The sequence below is a fragment of the Schistocerca cancellata genome, chromosome 2 (genome assembly GCF_023864275.1).
Source record: "Schistocerca cancellata isolate TAMUIC-IGC-003103 chromosome 2, iqSchCanc2.1, whole genome shotgun sequence".
NCBI lineage: Eukaryota > Metazoa > Arthropoda > Insecta > Orthoptera > Acrididae > Schistocerca > Schistocerca cancellata.
In genome coordinates, this window is record NC_064627.1 from 448,431,112 (window position 1) to 448,449,542 (window position 18,431).

General features: G+C 37.5%; 1 protein-coding gene across 3 annotated transcripts in view; it reads right to left on the reverse strand.

Moving 5' to 3' along the window:
- LOC126161940 (glycerol kinase-like) overlaps window positions 1-18,431 on the reverse strand; it is a 274,510-nt gene that overhangs the window by 48,252 nt on the left and 207,827 nt on the right. For all 3 annotated transcript variants that reach the window (XM_049918115.1, XM_049918116.1, XM_049918117.1), the window contains 5 exons: window positions 6,619-6,701; window positions 6,267-6,525; window positions 3,302-3,519; window positions 1,641-1,750; window positions 613-715 (listed from right to left, as the gene is read on the reverse strand). In XM_049918115.1, coding sequence (XP_049774072.1) covers window positions 613-715; window positions 1,641-1,750; window positions 3,302-3,519; window positions 6,267-6,525; window positions 6,619-6,696 — 768 coding nt within the window. In that variant the 5' untranslated portion in view covers window positions 6,697-6,701. The remainder of the gene's footprint in view (window positions 1-612; window positions 716-1,640; window positions 1,751-3,301; window positions 3,520-6,266; window positions 6,526-6,618; window positions 6,702-18,431) is intronic.

Sequence of the window (18,431 nt, forward strand, 5' to 3'; positions counted from 1 at the left end):
TTCTTCAAAACAATTAATGTAGTTCTGCCAACCAAAGGTTTGATACTTTCTGAACACCCTTTATAACAGTGGTGTTAAAATATAGACATGTTGTGAAGAAAAGCACAAAAAATTACTTTACATTTGGAGTTAAAGCTCTACTTCTATTTATATACTTTAGGAACATCTCTTAGGTGCCTTTGTGTTTTTCCCCCCTTCTATCTACATTATCTCCCCCCCCCCCCCCCAAATTACCTCAGCTGAAACAAAATGAAATAAAAATTTTGGATCAAAGCCAGCATTCAAGATGTCAATAAAGAAAAAATTTGAAGAAAGAAGATTAAGGTTTAACATCCCATAAACAACAAAAAGAATTATGGGTATTCAAGCCCCGCTCTTCCCAATTACAAGTCCATACCTTAACATTTTACCACAACTCTTGAACATTACTTTCGTATTTAGTTACACAAAAATTATTTGATATTTTATCTATGTACTTAACACACACACACACGCACACACACACACACACACACACACACACACACACACACTCACACACACACACACACACACACAAAGGAATTTTTAATTCATTATACAGTAATAATTTTTTATATTCATGGAACATACCCCTGATATTGGAATTCCTCGTAGTGGGTTTTCTGTTATATACCCATATATTTCTGATGAACTGTGAATTTTAGGTAATATGTTCATAGGAATTTGCAGGTACCTGTAAGAACACAAAGAAAAGTTAATTATCTCTCTGTGCTCTTATTGATTACAGACTGACGTAAGAGCAAGAGAGTTCCACTCTTTTCATTTTTGAACATTTTTATCAGAATGCTGAAAGGTTTTAGTTTTTGCTTAAGCTCTATACAATTTCTATTAATTTTTTTCTCCTCCTTTTGACAACTTCAACAAGAAACTGTACACACTTACATGCCTCAAGGCAGACAATTTTTTTTTTCTTTTTATGTTTCTTTTGTGCTGTTCACAGCCTCTGTATAATTATCACTACATCTTCACTAGATATGAAATATTGTTCACAAAGATTTTGACACACCCACGTCTAGAGGTAGAGTGATAATGCTTGCATTCTTCTTTTCTATGAAAATGTTTCTCATTACACAGTGCACAGCTAAACTTCTAAGTGCACAGTAGATTATATTATTTTGATACTGAGGACTTATTTGAATCGATTGGAGGTACAAATCATTTTTCATATATTTTCTTTCATCAATTGCCTCACAGCAGTAATTTTCTTGCTCAACATTGGATTGTGGAAAAGTCTAGAATGAGTAAGCCTCACGTTATGCAGAGCTCCTACTATAATTGCATTGCAGTTTTACATCTGCACAGTCTGTATGTGCAGACTTCAGAGAAGTGTAGATCAAATTCTCAGAATATTGCTATAAGTTTCAAACTTTCACGAAACAAAGACAATCACAGCATAGGGGTGACCTCCATTACACAGATCATACTTGGAAATGTGTTCTGCCCTACTGTTCAATAAACAAGGGGAAGCTCACTCTGTTTAGTGAATGTAAGCAATGCCTGCTCCATGTAGGAAGTGGAAACAGAAGTTGTATTGTGTATAAGCTAAAAGCTTTCAGCATCCCATTTGTATTTAACCTTATGCAACTTATGAAACATACCTACACAGTATTGGATCCCACTGAAGAGTTTCTATATTCATAAGCATTGTCCTAGAAGCATTTGTCACATCTGTTATATGCAAACCACCTTCACTGCCACCAGTCAAATTCTGCAATACATTGAACAAAAATGGTAAAGAATTTTGAGAAGTGAGGGAAAATGAATTTATTTTCTTCAAAACAAAGTAACACATTTAGAATAATTTTGTCTGTACCGAATGCCACTTAATTTTTTTAAGTTTTACAATGAACTATGCATTTGAATATAGATTTGTTGGCACATATTCAGTGGGTGAATCTGTAACCTGTGTGGATTAAAATATCCAACAACAAATACATTTAAGTATACCAGTTTCAAAGATGACGATTATGGACAAGCCCACTGGTCCGATGGAAAAAGTCAAATACTTTCAGAAATGACATAATTTTTAAAAGTATTCTAATTTATCTGCTGGCTAGACTGATAAGAATTGTCCAACTTTCCACAATTTATTTTGAATACCAATGCCACTGGTCAAAATCTCAGATATAGATAAGAGTTTCAAAACAAGTATTCCATAAAAACCATCAGTTTGAAATGAATATTACTTCCAATTTAAAGCAGGGCTTTCATTCTTGTTCAGAGCTCAGTGTTACACAAATTGAGATCCCTGAAGGTTGCTTTTACACATGTATACATACTATAATTTAAGCTACAACTTGAACTCCACTGCCACATTTTGCAGTCTGTATGTGATGGCTAATCGCAGGAACTTCTGTAGGAATTTTGATACAGCTTTTACTTCTAGACTGATTCACAAGCAGCAAGGTTTGTGTATGTAAGTCATTTGGCTGTAGATATTTTTGTGCTACTTGTGAAGCTTGGGCAGATTGCTAGTTAGCATATTATAATGTGTGGCTTAGGAGATGAGAAGAAAGTGCGTCTGTTCAGCAACTCCTTTTCTGTTCTTATTCTTTTTCTTGGAATACGTGTACCTCAACTGTCACCATACAGTGTTATTCACATGAAAACGAGGGAAAGTTTTCTAAATGTTTGCAAATCATGTAACTCTGACAGTATTTGGGTAATAGCCCAGTATTCCCTAGTGGGATAGGGGAAAATCACCTAAAAACCACATTCAGGGAGGTCGGCTCTCTGACCCTCGTCGTTAATCTGCCAGAAAGATTTGATCCAGGGTTGGTGCAGCCCCCTATCCTGGAAGTAGAACCTTAATGCAAACAGCTATCTATGAAAGTAAATCTTCTGTGTTGTTCAATTTCTTTGAAAATGTAACAGCAAAATGAATATGGTCAGCTGATGCAACACACATTTAAAAGAGCTTTTTACTGCATTTACATGTACCCATTCTATAAAACAGAATGATACTGAAAACAGTGAATTTTTCAAATATCAGATGCTGACTTTGAGATCAAGTGACTATAAGCAGATAAAAAAATTATAAAACTTCCAGGATGACTGACAACCTAGTACATAGTTTTTCAGTAGTGTCCAAAAACCAGTGGATGTGTCATGTCACCAAATACATAGCATCAATAATTTTAGATACAATGAGTAAATAAAATGCTGTGAATGTATTTCTTGTGTGCATTAGGAAGCATGTTGCCCTTGATTGTGAAGCATGGATTTATGCAACAAGGATAAAGTCAATTCTGTATCTTACCCATATTATCCAGGAGTCTACTGTGCCAAACATGCATGTTTGTTCCCTAATTGCCTTTCTCACTCCAGGTACATTCTCTATCAACCACCTAATTTTCAGTGCACTAAAATATGGGCTAATTGGAAGTCCACATAACGGCATCAAAGCATCCTTGCTGTTGTCAGGAACTCTTGCCAGAACATGATCTACTATTGAAGCTGTACGGATATCTGACCATGCTGAAAGTAGAAAATGTTTTGAATGCCATTGGATGTGCAAATAAAAGGAACAGTAACAGTGATATGAAATAATTTTTTTTAATTGCAATGTCAATTTTCTGGGGCACTTGTACAGTATGCTCTCGACTGTCCAGCCTAATGTAGCAAAAGGTCAAGCCGTGCAACAAAAAACCCAGAGAGGCCAAAGTTCTATAAATTCTCTGTTTTGAACCTAGCCATAACATTCAAAACATCATCCTTTTTATGTCAAGATCCATTTTATTAACATTTTCTGACTTCTTACGTAATACATCTTAGTTACAAGTGTGTGTCACGTACATACCGCACAATCAAAAATTATTACAGGAAACATAAAATGATCTGCATTGTAAAGTATGAAAGTATGATTATGCAAATGTAAAATGCCAAGTTTAACAAAAAAGTCTTTCATAGATGACTGTTTCTTTCCTAGAGTCCTCTTCCATGCTGCAATATCCCTCCACTTATGCAAACAGATGATAGCAGATAGCTTTGTTTCCCTCTGCCCACTAATGTACTGCAGCACTGCTTCAATCGTCTTTAAGTCCTCTGAATGCCAGATGAGATCTCTCCTGTCACCTATGTTTGTCCCCTCCTTTGTGTTCCTTTCCCTAGTGTCACCATTTCTACAATATCATTGTCAGTTCATCAACTTCACCATTTGCCATCCATTCTGTGACACCTTCTGCATTGACATACTCACTGCATGGTACATTTTTGAGCAACGAAATGATATGATTGTTTCCATCTTTGACTTCTGTTTCAGACAAGGATTCAGTGTTAAAATGCCCACCTGAGTACGTAGAAGTGATATGTTTGGAATCTCTTCCCAAGCTTTGGCCAACCATCTTGTGACATCTTGCAAGAACAGTTACAGTCTTCTTCATCGTCAATCACTGATTTTAATGAACTGAGGAGAAGGTGGTGATATTACTACTATAGTTTTTCAAGGGTGCCCTACACCATCAGTTGACAAAGAGAAGTCGCATTTGGTGGTAAAGATGATGCTTTCATCAGTGACTTCACCACTGGCAGTATGTGAGGCAATGTTATCAAGAAGCAGTAGAGCTCTCCTCAATAAATTGTTGCTTTTCAAATATATCTCTACAGCTGGTATGAATTCATTTTGGAACCAGGTTTTAGAGGTTTCTGATTTTATTCATGCTTACTTTGGATGAGTGTAATGTAGGGGCTGTGATTCATGTTTTTTTAGGTTTTTGAAAGCTCTAGGTTTTCATTACTTCCCTACTACCGCAAGCCAAATCTTCCGGTTGTCAGTTGCATAGCCACTATGGTAACTCATTTGTTACTTTTCTCATATGTGGGTCCTGCAGCTTCCTTTTCTGAACCAAGAATTTTCATATGGGAACTCCTTTTAATTTAAACAGCCATCATTGCAGCTGTAGAATGATTTGCCAGAAATTACCTCCTCATCAATTAACTTTGAAAGCTTCTTGGTCAATGGATAAAGCCTAATAGTAATCTGGCGAACACCAAATAGTTTTTCTGTCTATCCAACCATACATTACTGGCAATAAATTGTGAATCATCTCTTACTAATTGTTGCTGAAAGTGCTCCTACTAATTGTTGCTGAAACTGCAATGTTTTTTTCCTGCAATACTGCCCCAGTAACGGGCAAACCTTTTTCTCTTAAGTGTTTGTGCCACAAAAATAAAGCTGCCCCAACTTCTTTATGCTTACTTTTCAGCATTGTCTTCCTTCCTTTTATTCCACTTATACTAGCTTGGGAAGCACACTAGTTTTCTTTCAGTCGCTTTCCTACCTGTAGCTCCAAAGCAATAATTTTGGCTGTTACCCAAGAATGCAATTGGATTACAGCAAATAGTTTCTGATCCATAATCACTACAATCTGTTTTTATCACACACTTTGGAATCTTTAATTAAAACACAATAGATTGCACAAAACAACAATTTAACAACACACACACCTTGGATGGTTAGATTTTATTCAGTTTTTGTTCCACGAGATGCTTCTAGTGGGTGTGGAACACGTCAGATATGCAGCTGAAGAAACTAGGAACACAGAGCTGCCAACAGAGCTGACCTCTGTCTCTTCACTGTTGTTTGTGAAGAACTGTTCATTGAAGAGTGCTCTCGATAATTTATTCGATATTAACAACACAGTATGTATCTTGTAACTATCATTCTAAATGTGCCCAAAGAACAAAAGACACCCAACATTTTGAAAGGCCACACGGCATTGTAACAATTGCTAAAACTTTAGAAAAGTACAGTACATCATCCTCATTTTATCACAGAGAAGTATTATTATAATATTAATGAAGTAGGCTGGATAGTTGAGAGAGTACTGTACTATGCATTCTGACAATAGTATAAAATCCTAATCAGAAACAAAAGCAATGTAGTGAAAGATAATAATGATCAATCAAAAAATATAAATAATTGCAACTGTTCTGGATATAATATAAAATACAGTGGTGAATCTTTGCTCCCTCTAAGGCAATAGAACAAATTATGAAATGTAAAGGCACAGTCATATAACAAAGGTCACATCAAGATAATGAGAGGAAAATATGCTGCTACCTATGTTTTTATTGCAGAACATAAAAATAGAACATTTACTAATGTTGCCATAGCCTTTCAAAAATTCCAGTCTTGGTGTAAAAAATTATTATTTTTTCCTTTTTCTCCACTTTATTTGAAGAAAAGGTCAGAACAAATACATATCTCAATGAGAAAAACTTACCAATTGCATTAAAAAGTGGCCGCCCTGTAACTGAATGCCACAGAACAGCAGTCTCCCTTTGATTTGTAATTCCAATTGTTACTATCCTACGGCTGTCAATATTCTGTGCTTCCATTTTGAGAATAGTTTTGTTGATACATTCTCTAACAGCTCCAATAAGTTCCATTGGATCCTGTTCTTGCCAGCCATCGCGTGGGCATATATGTCTAACTTTTATGGAATGATATGCAATTTCCTCTGCGGTGTCTGGGGAGATAACCTGTCAATTTGTGCTCTATCAGAGAAACATATTTCCCAAAAGATATAAAATTAAAATTCCTATGGCCAACTGAACAGAGACTTAAAAACTCACCACAAAACTTGCAGTATCAGTGCCTTCATTTATCACTCCAATCAAAGGTGAGGACGATTCATTTGATGTTTCAGGCATTTCACCTGCAATTCAAAATTATTACACCTTTTATTGAAGAATTAATAGTCATAAGTGGAGCATACGGACCTCAGTTTACAATACATTTGAAACAACAGCAACCAAAATTAAGCTAACATCCATACAGGAGCCATGAATATGCCACCTGTCTAAATCGAAATAAAATTTCTTGATTTTTGGTTTCAAATATTTTGTACAATTGATTAACTCAGAGAAAAAGATGAATATTTAACTAAATGGGTATGGACAGGATGGTTAAAGCTACAGGCTGGCTGTCATTAACAGAGTACCCTTATCGTAAAGCTAAGTGTACATATTTAGAAACATTTTATTAACTCGGTACATTATCTACATGACGATATTTCAGTTTTTACTCTTTTTATCCTTCAGAAAATATTGCATGATGATTGTTCTATGCTTGGTTATTTATTAAGTGGCTGATTGTCAAACATTTGTCTCTACAGACTTTCTTCAACATAACTATCTACTCTCAATGCTGCTTTTTAGACGAATACACCATTCTTGAAACGTCCCACATCCTGACACCCACAGGAACACATTATGTGTCTCTCTTCATCATTCACACAGTCTGCTGTTACAAACATTTCATCACTTGGCGATCTCGTAGTATTTCTTCTTCAGATTTCAACTCACATAAAATCTTTCATACAATCATTTGCAAAACAGTTAATAAAGTCATCATGTGTTCCTTGCCATGTAAGATCATAGTATGAGCATGACTTTTGGGAAAGTGGCCGCCGCCCCCCCCCCCCTCCCGCCCCCGTCTCTCTCTCTCTCTCTCTCTCTCTCTCTCTCTCTCTCTCTCTCTCTCTCTCTCCTATCTATCTATCTTCAATAGTAAGTGAAAAGAGACAGTGGCCTTTCCAAAATGTCATGCACATAGAGATCAAGAAATGTTGTGCTCGCACTGATCTTGTGCAGCAAGAAATCCACTAAGATTTCATTGCATTGACACACCATGAAAACCATCATAGACACTACTGATGTACTGCTTGAAAACCCTTGGCTGCTAATCAAATTAGTAGATAAATAATAGCCTGTATATCTCACCAATTTCATTATCTTGTAACAACGTTTAGTATTCAGGCCCTCACAAGAAAAGATTTATTATTGCATTACAGTTGGCAAAAATGAATTCAAAAGAATGCCTTCATGTAACACTTTTTTTTTCTCAATTCATTGCACAGGTACAGTAATGTTCCTTCTGCATATCATTTTGAGGTGTCAACCCCCGAATATTATCATGCAATGGTCAAACGAAAAAATCATAACATGAAAATAAATATTTCCTACTTTATTTTAAACCAAATAGGAGAAAAATCTACAGTGAAACATTGGAAGTAAAATGCATTTTTGTTGGTGAGTAGGAATCCATCCTTTTCATATGTTTTTAAAGACAGAATAACTATGTATACCACACTATTTATGTTATGCTATAATATAAGCTTTCAGGTTTGTCAACAACTGTTCTTACATGTGTTTGGAAGAAATCAACTAAAATAACATTCAGAAAATAAATTAACACATGCTGGGCAATAAGAATGGATATGGAAATGCCCAGAGTCAAATTCACTCATAACTGAATTTTATTTTCAAAGAACATTTACAACATTTTCCACATACTAAACTAGCAATGCAAAGTAATTGTGACACATTAGTAATTCAATTTCTAAAAATTTCCTGGCACAGATACTACATAATAACAGAATTTAAATGCTATAACATACTTAAGGGAATTACTTATTTTATCTTGAAATTGTCAACTAACTTAAATAATTTTAATAATTTTAACTGTCATAAATTATGATATATTTGAAATGCCTAGGTACAAATCAATACACATCATGACTAACAATGCATATTCCTAATGTGTGTTGCATGAATCACTGCAGGTTTCCCTTTGTCTCTCGAGTAGCACCTGCCAAATTGTACTATACGTCACACAGCTTGAATTACTGCAGACAGCAACAGATGGGGAATGTGGTGTCTGACCAACATAACAAATAGATACTTAAAGAGATGACTGCAGTGAATCCTTTTGATCCTTGAATTCACTGGCAGTGTGCCACCACAAGGGTATGCAGTATTGCGTAGGGCGTGTTTCAGAGCCGGTGTTAAGGCTGGACCAACCATTGTGTGTGGTTTGGACTTAACACTTCTGAAAACACTACATGCAATAAAACAGCAAAATGTATTACATGTGTATGAAATTTCAGTGCAACTGTGATAATATTGTATCTGTCTCACAACATGTAAGTGAAGCTAATTGGTACAAAAGGATAGCAGAGAGACACACACGGAACTAGAGACTCTTTTCTGAAACTGTTTTTTGTTATCTTCTGCTGTCTCTGCTTCACCTTGTTTCTTTCAATATAAGCTAAAACAAGTATAAACAAACGAAAAAGGATTTAATTCTTTTCAACAATGTTGAGGAAATGGCATTTCTGTATAATAATTACTTATTACAAATAATATATGTGAAAAATTCTTAACATTTACATGTAATTCTTTTTAATTTTTCCTTTCTGCCAACATCAATTTAAATGTGCTACAAACAATTATTACTTTTACAGACAGAAAACAATGCAGTAGAAAAATATTGTTCCCGCAGTAACTGTCACTTCATTAGTTTCACCTTTATGAAATATTTAATTTCATCAGGAAAAACAAAAATTCATTTTCACTGTGGATGGAGAAACTTCAGTATGATGACAGTACCAACGAAATATCAGCTGTGCAAGATGATCCCTACAATTTGTATTTGCATTTTTCCACTTTGAATAGCAAGTTCAATAAAGCTTGTAGATTTTTTAAGCTATCATCATCTTATCAGTCTTAAAGAAATAATCAGGTATAAATCTACATCTACCTGTTCACCTATACTCTGCAAATAACTGAAACACAAGGCTGAGGATACTTCACAATGTACTAATTATAATGGCTTCTTCTCATTCACTTCTCAATCAGGATTGCTTAAAAACCTCTATATGTGCTGTAATTCATCTGATTGATCCTATAGGAGCCATATGTAAGGGATTGAGTATATTGGTAAAGAAAAATTGCTACTCACCATATAGCAGAGATGCTGAGTCACAGATAGGCACAACAAAAAAATATACACGCGCACACACTCTGCGGCCTCTTGCAGCTGAAGCCACACTTCTGACTCCAGATACCAGAGACTGCAGTTTTTGTGTGTGTGTGTGGGGGGGGGGGGGGGGAGGGGGGGGCGGATGTGGGGGGGGGATGGGGGAGGGGGGGACACGTGCGCGCATGTCATCTATTTTCAACAAAGGCCTTGTTGTCCAAAAGCTTATGTTGTGACTGTCTTTCTGTGGTCTCTATTTGCAACAAAGGCCTTGTTGTCCAAAAGCTTATGTTGTGACTGTCTTTCTGTGGTGCCTAACTGCGACACAGCATCTCCACTATATGGTGAGTAGCAACTTTATTTTTCATAATATTGTTACATTCCATGCTGGATTTTCCATTGTAGACTTCAAATGTTTGGCAGTTTAGAGTTTTCAGCATTTCTGTTACTCTTCTCCATGGGTCAAACTAACCTGTGACCATTTGTGCTGTCCTTTGCATGCATTCAATGTCCCCCATTCATCCTATTTGGTATAGGCCCCAGACACTTGAGCAACATTCTACAATGGGTGACATTATTATTATAGTAAGCAAAGTGCTTTGTAGCCTGATTACATTTTCCCAGCATCCTACCAATGAACTGAAGTCTACCACCTGCTTTATCTACAACTGAACCCATGTGATCATTCCATTTCACATCCCTACATTTGTGTCACTGAAGTGTTTGCACGAGTTGACTGATTAAAATTATGACTCTCTGATATTTTAGGCATAGGATATGACACTTTTTTTATTTTTTGAAGTGTCCAATAAATAACAGCTCACTGAGAAACAAGCTATCATTACAGTCTTGTGAACATGATGTCGTTCATCAGCTAACATTTGTTGACAACTTTATAATAGGAGACATAACTCTCTTAGAGACCAAGACTGGCATTTCTGCCTTTCACAGATTCCTCAGACAGTCATAAGGCATCAGCAGGGCAACTGTCAACAATATACACTGCTTTCTCTTGTGATACTACCTGAAGTTGTGACTTTCACTGATCTTCAACCAAAATTGCTCTATCACAAGATAAATAGTTAATTCAGGATGAGGTTTATCGATTCACAGTAAGTCACATACATGCTCAACAAGTCGGTGAGTGAGTGCCTGTCATGGTTTTTGGTGCCACCAAGCCCCACCTAAAATTCTGCTCTCTGTACACTGGTTGATCTCTCATCAGTTAACCATAGATCTAATAAATCATACTGTGGCTAAAAGTCTCTTTTTTTGTAATACTGCCCTGCTGTGATACTTCTGTATGATGATAACTTGTCTCAAAACACTGAAGAGATCATCTATGAACAAAGAAGGCTGATCCTTACTTGACCTCTACATTTACCAAATTTCATCACCTACTGAATGTGTGTGGAGATGGTTTATTCAGACTCAAACACCAAGTGACATGACAAGAAGTCATCAGTGAAATGTGCACTCTCTTTGAAACAGTGTGACAGAATTTATTCCAGTCTATGCCATGCAATACAAAGGCTTGTATGCCAGGAAATTGCCCTTGCTATTAATCTTGTGATCAGCACAAGATAGTTTTATTATGTGGAAAATGCTGTTTATTTTGGACTAGGATTAAGGTTATGAACTTGTCACTTCCCATTATGATTATTCACAGGGAATTAAGGTTACAGTTCAATTATCCAATGTAAACAAAAAGTCATTTTTTCGAGCTGTGTGATTTTTCTTCACAAAACACCATTGTACTTGAAATTCCACCATATGTATAAGAAGTGTGCTGTCTTGACTGGTTACTGGTGTGAGCTCTTTTGCTCATTGTATTAATGAGGTCCAGCACACAAATATCTCACAAAGGTGGAAACAATCTGGTAATAATTGTCATTGATTTCTGTAAATCTGAAACGACAATGATCAGATCAATATTTCAATCATCAACTCAATATTTCCACCACATCACTCTCAGTTAAAATGTATTCAAGTTTATAGAAATATTAAAGAGGGATGACACTTTACAACAATCATGATTCATCCTATAAACTTCCACAAAATTATGTACAAACAGATTTACGTTCATTGGCAAGTTGATGTGTCATACAACTCTTTCTTGTTACAGTTTAACATAGTACCAACATTGAGGTAAGTAAAACCAGAGTGTTACCTGAATATATACTAATGGAGAGAGGGACTGACCATAGATCTATGAAGAGACCATCACGAAATTCGTGTCAAACAGTGCAGGCAAATTAAAAAAAAAACATCAGGTCATGACCTGGGCCACAAACCTCTCAGTAATCCAGGTCTGCAGTTAACATTTTTAAATATTTCATAGTAAATTGATAATGCAGCAAAGTATCCAAAGCCAAAATTAACTTTAATGTCCCACAGACTACTATTTCAAGAGGGCACAGAGATTGGGTATGGTTATACAGTAGCACTTTTAATCGTTAATCAATTACAGTGTATTGCTCTGGATTCTGATAAAAGCGTGTTTATTTGACAAGACAAGTTGCAAATATTTTGTGTCACTGGTAAGGTACTAGGAAAATGCATTGAGTGTAAAAAGGAGATTGCTTGCTTACTTTTTTTACCCATCCTAGAATATTTCTCAAGTGTGTTGGACCATACCAAATAGGACTAACAGGAAATATTGAACATACAGAAAGAAGGGCAGCACAGATTATCACAGACCAGGAGAGCATCACGAAGATGTTGAAAACCTGAACAGGCAGAAACTTGACAACAAATGACAACTACCCGGTGAAAACTTGCGTACGACAAAATTTTAAGAACCAGTGCCGACGAATGTTGATATTTACACACACCCCTAATGTAACAGTCTCTTTGGGACCACAAAGTCAAGATTAGATTAATTAAAGCACACACACAGGCATTTAAGCAATCATTCTGCCGAAGCTCCATAAGTGAATAGAACCAGAATTAACCTTAATACGGAGCGCAGTCGGAAGTACACCATGACATGTACTTCACAGTTAATAAGGAGTAGTTTGATCACAAATTTTGTTGTTTTCTTTTTCAAATGCAACACACATTGATAACAGTAAGTTCTATTTGTACTGCTAGACATGTGACCCTCGACAACTGATGTATGTCATAGCTGTCAAGTGTGTGTATGTGCCATTTGGTTCCACAGAATTAACAGAGAATGGGTCTACTTTACACATGACAGGAAGGCAGAAAGGAGGTGATGTGTTTGGATGTGTCTATGAACACATGCTAAACAGAGTTGCCTGACTTACTGGAATGTGAATGCGGACAATCTGCCCTGTCTACCAGAATAATGTACCACTGGCAAGCTTCTAACACTAAATAAGCACAGTGGCTGGAACACATATACAACCAACAGAGAACAGAGAAGAGTGCCACACACTACCAGTGACAATCAGTTTCACACTTGACAGGAACTGCTGCTGCCAGTCAATGCAGGTCTGTCTCATCATTTTCCAACTAAGCACTGCAAAGGCAACTGCATGCAGTGGGCATCTGTAGTCAGGTATCTCGCAAAAAACCATTGCTGCACATTATCAAAATGGGAGAAACAACACAGAGACTGGGCAATAGCTGACTGAAGGCATGTAATGTGGTCCAACAGGTCAAGATTTTGATTCTCACCAAATGGTGCAAGGTGTCAATTGAACCAAAGGCCCAATGAGGCCTATAACTCCATGTGTGGAGCATATAGTGCAGGCCAGAAGTGGTCGTGTGATAATTTGCAGATGTTGCATACCATGACTGGCTCACTCATTCAGTTTACCTTGAACATGAAGTAAGATGTGTGTTTCAACATTATCGGTGACCAAGTGCTACACTTTATCCTGCATGTTCGTGACGAGTATGTTGTGGACACTAGTGTCTTCCAAAATAACAACTGCATTTACTGCGCTGCATGCGTACATGCTGTGTGACGAATAATATAGCACCCTGCATATCTCAAATGAACTTAATCTTACAGAAGTCCAGAACTATTTGGGACAACAGGTAAAATATAACTATTAACATCCCTACAACTTATGCCTCTATGGGATCAAATCATCAGTTAATGACTTCAACTGGATATGGAAGACATGAAGAAACTTGTGGACGCACTTTCTCACTGTACTGAGTCCAGTATCAAGGCCAGAGATGGTGGTAGACAGTATTAGCAGGATGGCTCCTGTGAGTGAAAAAATTCTTTATGCTGTAAACTTATTTAAGCAAACAGATACAGTACTACAATACATGACATGAACTTCCAACAGTGTTAATTATTTACCAAGCAGAATTATTACACACAAATTTTGTTCAAAATGTAGTTGTTGTTGTTGTTGTGGTCTTCAGTCCTGAGACTGGTTTGATGCAGCTCTCCATGCTACTCTATCCTGTGCAAGCTGCTTCATCTCCCAGTACCTACTGCAGCCTACATCCTTCTCTGCTTAGTGTATTCATCTCTTGGTCTCCCTCTATGATTTTTACCCTCCACATTGCCCTCCAATAATAAATTGGTGATCCCTCGATGTCTCAAACATGTCCTACCAACGAGTCCCTTCTTCTAGGCAAGTTGTGCCACATGCTCCTCTTCTCCTCAATTCTATTCAATACCTCCTCATTAGTTATGTGATCTACCCATCTAATCTTCAGCATTCTTCTGTAGCACCACATTTCAAAAGCTTCTATTCTCTTCTTGTCTAAACTATTTATCATCCACGTTTCACTTCCATACATGGCTACACTCCATACATATACTTTCAGAAACGACTTCCTGACATTTAAATATATACTCAATGTTAACAAATTTTTCTTCTTCAGAAACGCTTTCCTTGCCATTGCCAGTCTACATTTTATATCCTCTCTACTTGGACCTTCATCAGTTATTTTGCTACCCAAATAGCAAAACTCCTTTACTACTTTAAGTGTTTCATTTCCTAATCTAATTCCCTCAGCATCACCTGACTTAATTCGACTATATTCCATTATTCTCATATTGCTTTTGTTGATGTTCATCTTATAACCTCCTTTCAAGACACTGTCCATTCCGTTCAACTGCTCTTCCAAGTCTTTTGCTGTCTCCGACAGAATTAAAATGCCATCGGCAAACCTCAAAGTCTTTATTTCTTCTCCATGGATTTTAATACCAACTCCGAACTTTTCATTTTGTTTCCTTTATTGCTTGCTCAATATAGAGATTGAATAGCATCGGGGATAGGCTACAAGCCTGTCTCATTCCCTTCCCAACCACTGCTTCCCTTTCATAACCCTCGACTCTTGTAACTGCCATCTGCTTTCTGTGCAAATTATAAATAGCCTTTCACTCCCTGTATTTTACCCCTGCCACCTTTAGAATTTGAAAGAGAGTAGTCCAATCAACATTGTCAAAAGCTTTCTCTAAGTCTACAAATGCTAGAAACGTAGGTTTGCCTTTCCTTAATCTAGCTTCTAAGATAAGTAGTAGGGTCAGTATTGCCTCATGTGTTCCAACATTTCTACGGAATCCAAACTGATCTTCCCCAAGGTTGGCTTCTATCAGTTTTTCCATTCGTCTGTAAAGAATTCGCATTACTATTTTGCAACTGTGATTTATTAAACTGATAGTTCAGTAATTTTCACATCTGTCAACACCTGCTTTCTTTGGGACTGGAATTATTATATTCTTTTTGAAGTCTGAGGGTATTTTGCCAGTCTCATACATCTTGCTCACCAGATGGTAGAGTTTTGTCAGGAATGGCTCTCCCAAGGCAGCCAGTAGTACTAATAGAATGCTACCTACTCCCGGGGGCCTTGTTTTGACTCAGGTCTTTCAGTGCTCTGTCAAACTCTTCACGCAGTATCGTATCTCTCATTTCATCTTCATCTACATCCTCTTCCATTTCCATAATATTGTCCTCAAGTAAGTCGCCCTCGTATAGACCCTCTATATACACCTTCCACCTTTCTGCTTTCCCTTCTTTGCTTAGAACTGGGTTTCCATCAAAGCTCTTGATACTAATGCAAGTGGTTCTCCTTTCTCCAAAGGTTTCTTTAATTTTCCTGTAGGCAGTATCTATCTTACCCCTAGTGAGATAAGCCTCTACATCCTTACATTTGTCCTCTAGTCAACCCTGCTTAGCCATTTTGCACTTCCTGTCGATATCATTTCTGAGACGTTTGTATTCCTTTTTGCCTGCTTCATTTACTGCATTTTTATATTTTCTCCTTTCATCAATTAAATTCAATATTTCTTCTGTCACCCAAGGATTCTACTACCGCTCGTCTTTTTACCTACTTGATCCTGTCAATTGTTCCCTTATGCTCTCCCTGAAACTCTGTACAACCTCTGGTTCTTTCAGTTTATTCAGGTCCCATCTCCTTAAATTCCCACTGTTTTGCAGTTTCTTCAGTTTTAATCTACAGTTCATAACAAGCAGATTGTGGTCAGAGTCCACATCTGCCCCTGGAAATGTCTTACAATTTAAAACCTGGTTCCTAAATCTCTGTCTTACCATTATATAATCTAGCTGAAACCTGTCAGTATCTCCAGGCTTCTTCCATGTATACAACCTTTTTTCATGATTCTTGAACCAAGTGTTAGCTATGATGAAGATATGCTCTGCACAAAATTCTATCAGGTGGCTTCCTCTTTCATTTCTTAGCCCCAATCCATATTCACCTACTATGTTTCCTTCTCTCCCTTTTCCTACTCTCGAAAATTCCAGTCACCCATGACTATTACATTTTCGTCTCCCTTCACTACCTGAATAATTTCTTTTGTCTCATCATACATTTCATCAATTTCTTCATCATCTGCAGAGCTAGTTGGCATATAAACTTGTACTACTGTAGTAGGCATGGGCTTCGTGTCTATCTTGACCACAATAATGTGTTCACTATGCTGCTTGTAGTAGCTTACTCATACTCCTATTTTTTTATTCATTATTAAACCTACTTCTGCATTACCCCTATTTGATTTTGTATTTATAACCCTGCATTCACCTGACCAAAAGTCTTGTTCCTCCTGCCACCGAACTTCACTAATGCCCACTATATCTAACTTTAACCTATCCAATTCCCTATTTAAATTTTCTAACCTACCTGCCCGATTGAGGGATCTGACATTCCACACTCCGATCCGTAGAACGCCAGTTTTCTTTCTCCTGATAACGACGTCCTCTTGAGTAGTCCCCGCCCGGAGATCTGAATGGGGAGCTATTTTATCTCCAGAATATTTCACCCAAGAGGACGCCATCATTATTTAATCATACAGTAAAGCTGCATGCCCTCAGGAAAAATTATGGCTGTAGTTTCCCCTTGCTTTCAGCCGTTCGCAGTACCAGAACAGCAAGGCCATTTCGGTTAGTGTTACAAGGCCAGATCAGTCAGTTATCCAGACTGTTGCCCCTGCAACTACTGAAAAGGCTGCTGCCCCTCTTCAGGAACCACACATTTGTCTGGCCTCTCAACAAATACCCCTCCATTGTGGTTGCACCTACGGTACAGCTATCTGTATCGCTGAGGCACGCAAGCCTCCCCACCAACAGCAAGGTCCATGGTTCATGGGGTACTAGTTTTTAAAAAAAGTCCCTGTATTGACTACGAAGTCTGTCGCGACGGAGTCCTTGCATAAAAAGTTCTCGGTTTACTTGCCGCGTCAAATTTGGATAAAATCCCAAGCTTTCGATGACTACCTCCGTCATCTTCGTCAGGGGTAAAACTGTTTTACCCCTGACGAAGATGACGGAAGTAGTCATCGAAAGCTTGGGATTTTATCCAAATTTGACGCGGCAAGTAAACCGAGAACTTTTTATGCAAGTCCCTGTATTGTTTGCCAATGAGAGACTATGGCAGACAATCCAGAGCTTTCATTTCACCCCCCACATAAATAGCCTCCATATGAGAATAACTCTGTTGCTTGCCTTTTGGGTGACTTTTTGATCAATGGGGTGCACACGATTTTCACCTGCCCTTGGTATCCTGTTGGCAAGCAGGAGGGATCATTTCATTTAGTTTTCAGTGCACTCTTATGCCACAATTGGTGATGACCAGTGTGTACAATGGTGCACCCATCCAAGTGACCTCTTACTATGCTTTGAGCATCCAATGGTTGTATCACTGCACCTGTGATCTGTGGTAAAACTGTCTAGTGTTGTCTACTATATAAATTGAGTTACCTGAGTGTGTTTCTGCTCTTGTCTTTTTAAGTTAACCAAAATATGACACACAGTTACTCAAAATGTGTGCTTGTGCATTAGGACTTCCTTCCACTGACGACTTCAATTTTATCTTTGCAGTCCATAGTGAAGGTACAATATGCAACCTACTATACTCATTCTGCAACCCTTTTCAAACTAGCCTACAATCACAAGTGCCAACCTTCTTTGTACACATTCAACATCCCACACAAATGTAATATGATACAGGCTCCACACAGAACTCTCATAAACATCATACAGATATTTTGTAAGCAGTCTTCCACAACAAGCTGAATTATTCTTGAATATCCAGCCAAGAAACTGAAACCCTCCATATTTCTTTTCTGAGAGATATAGCAGCCTGAAGCAAATGCTGTTATGGGTATTACTGCAGCTTTTTTTGGGTGGTGTTTACTCACAGATAACCAAGACATTTGCTGTGAAAACTGCAACTA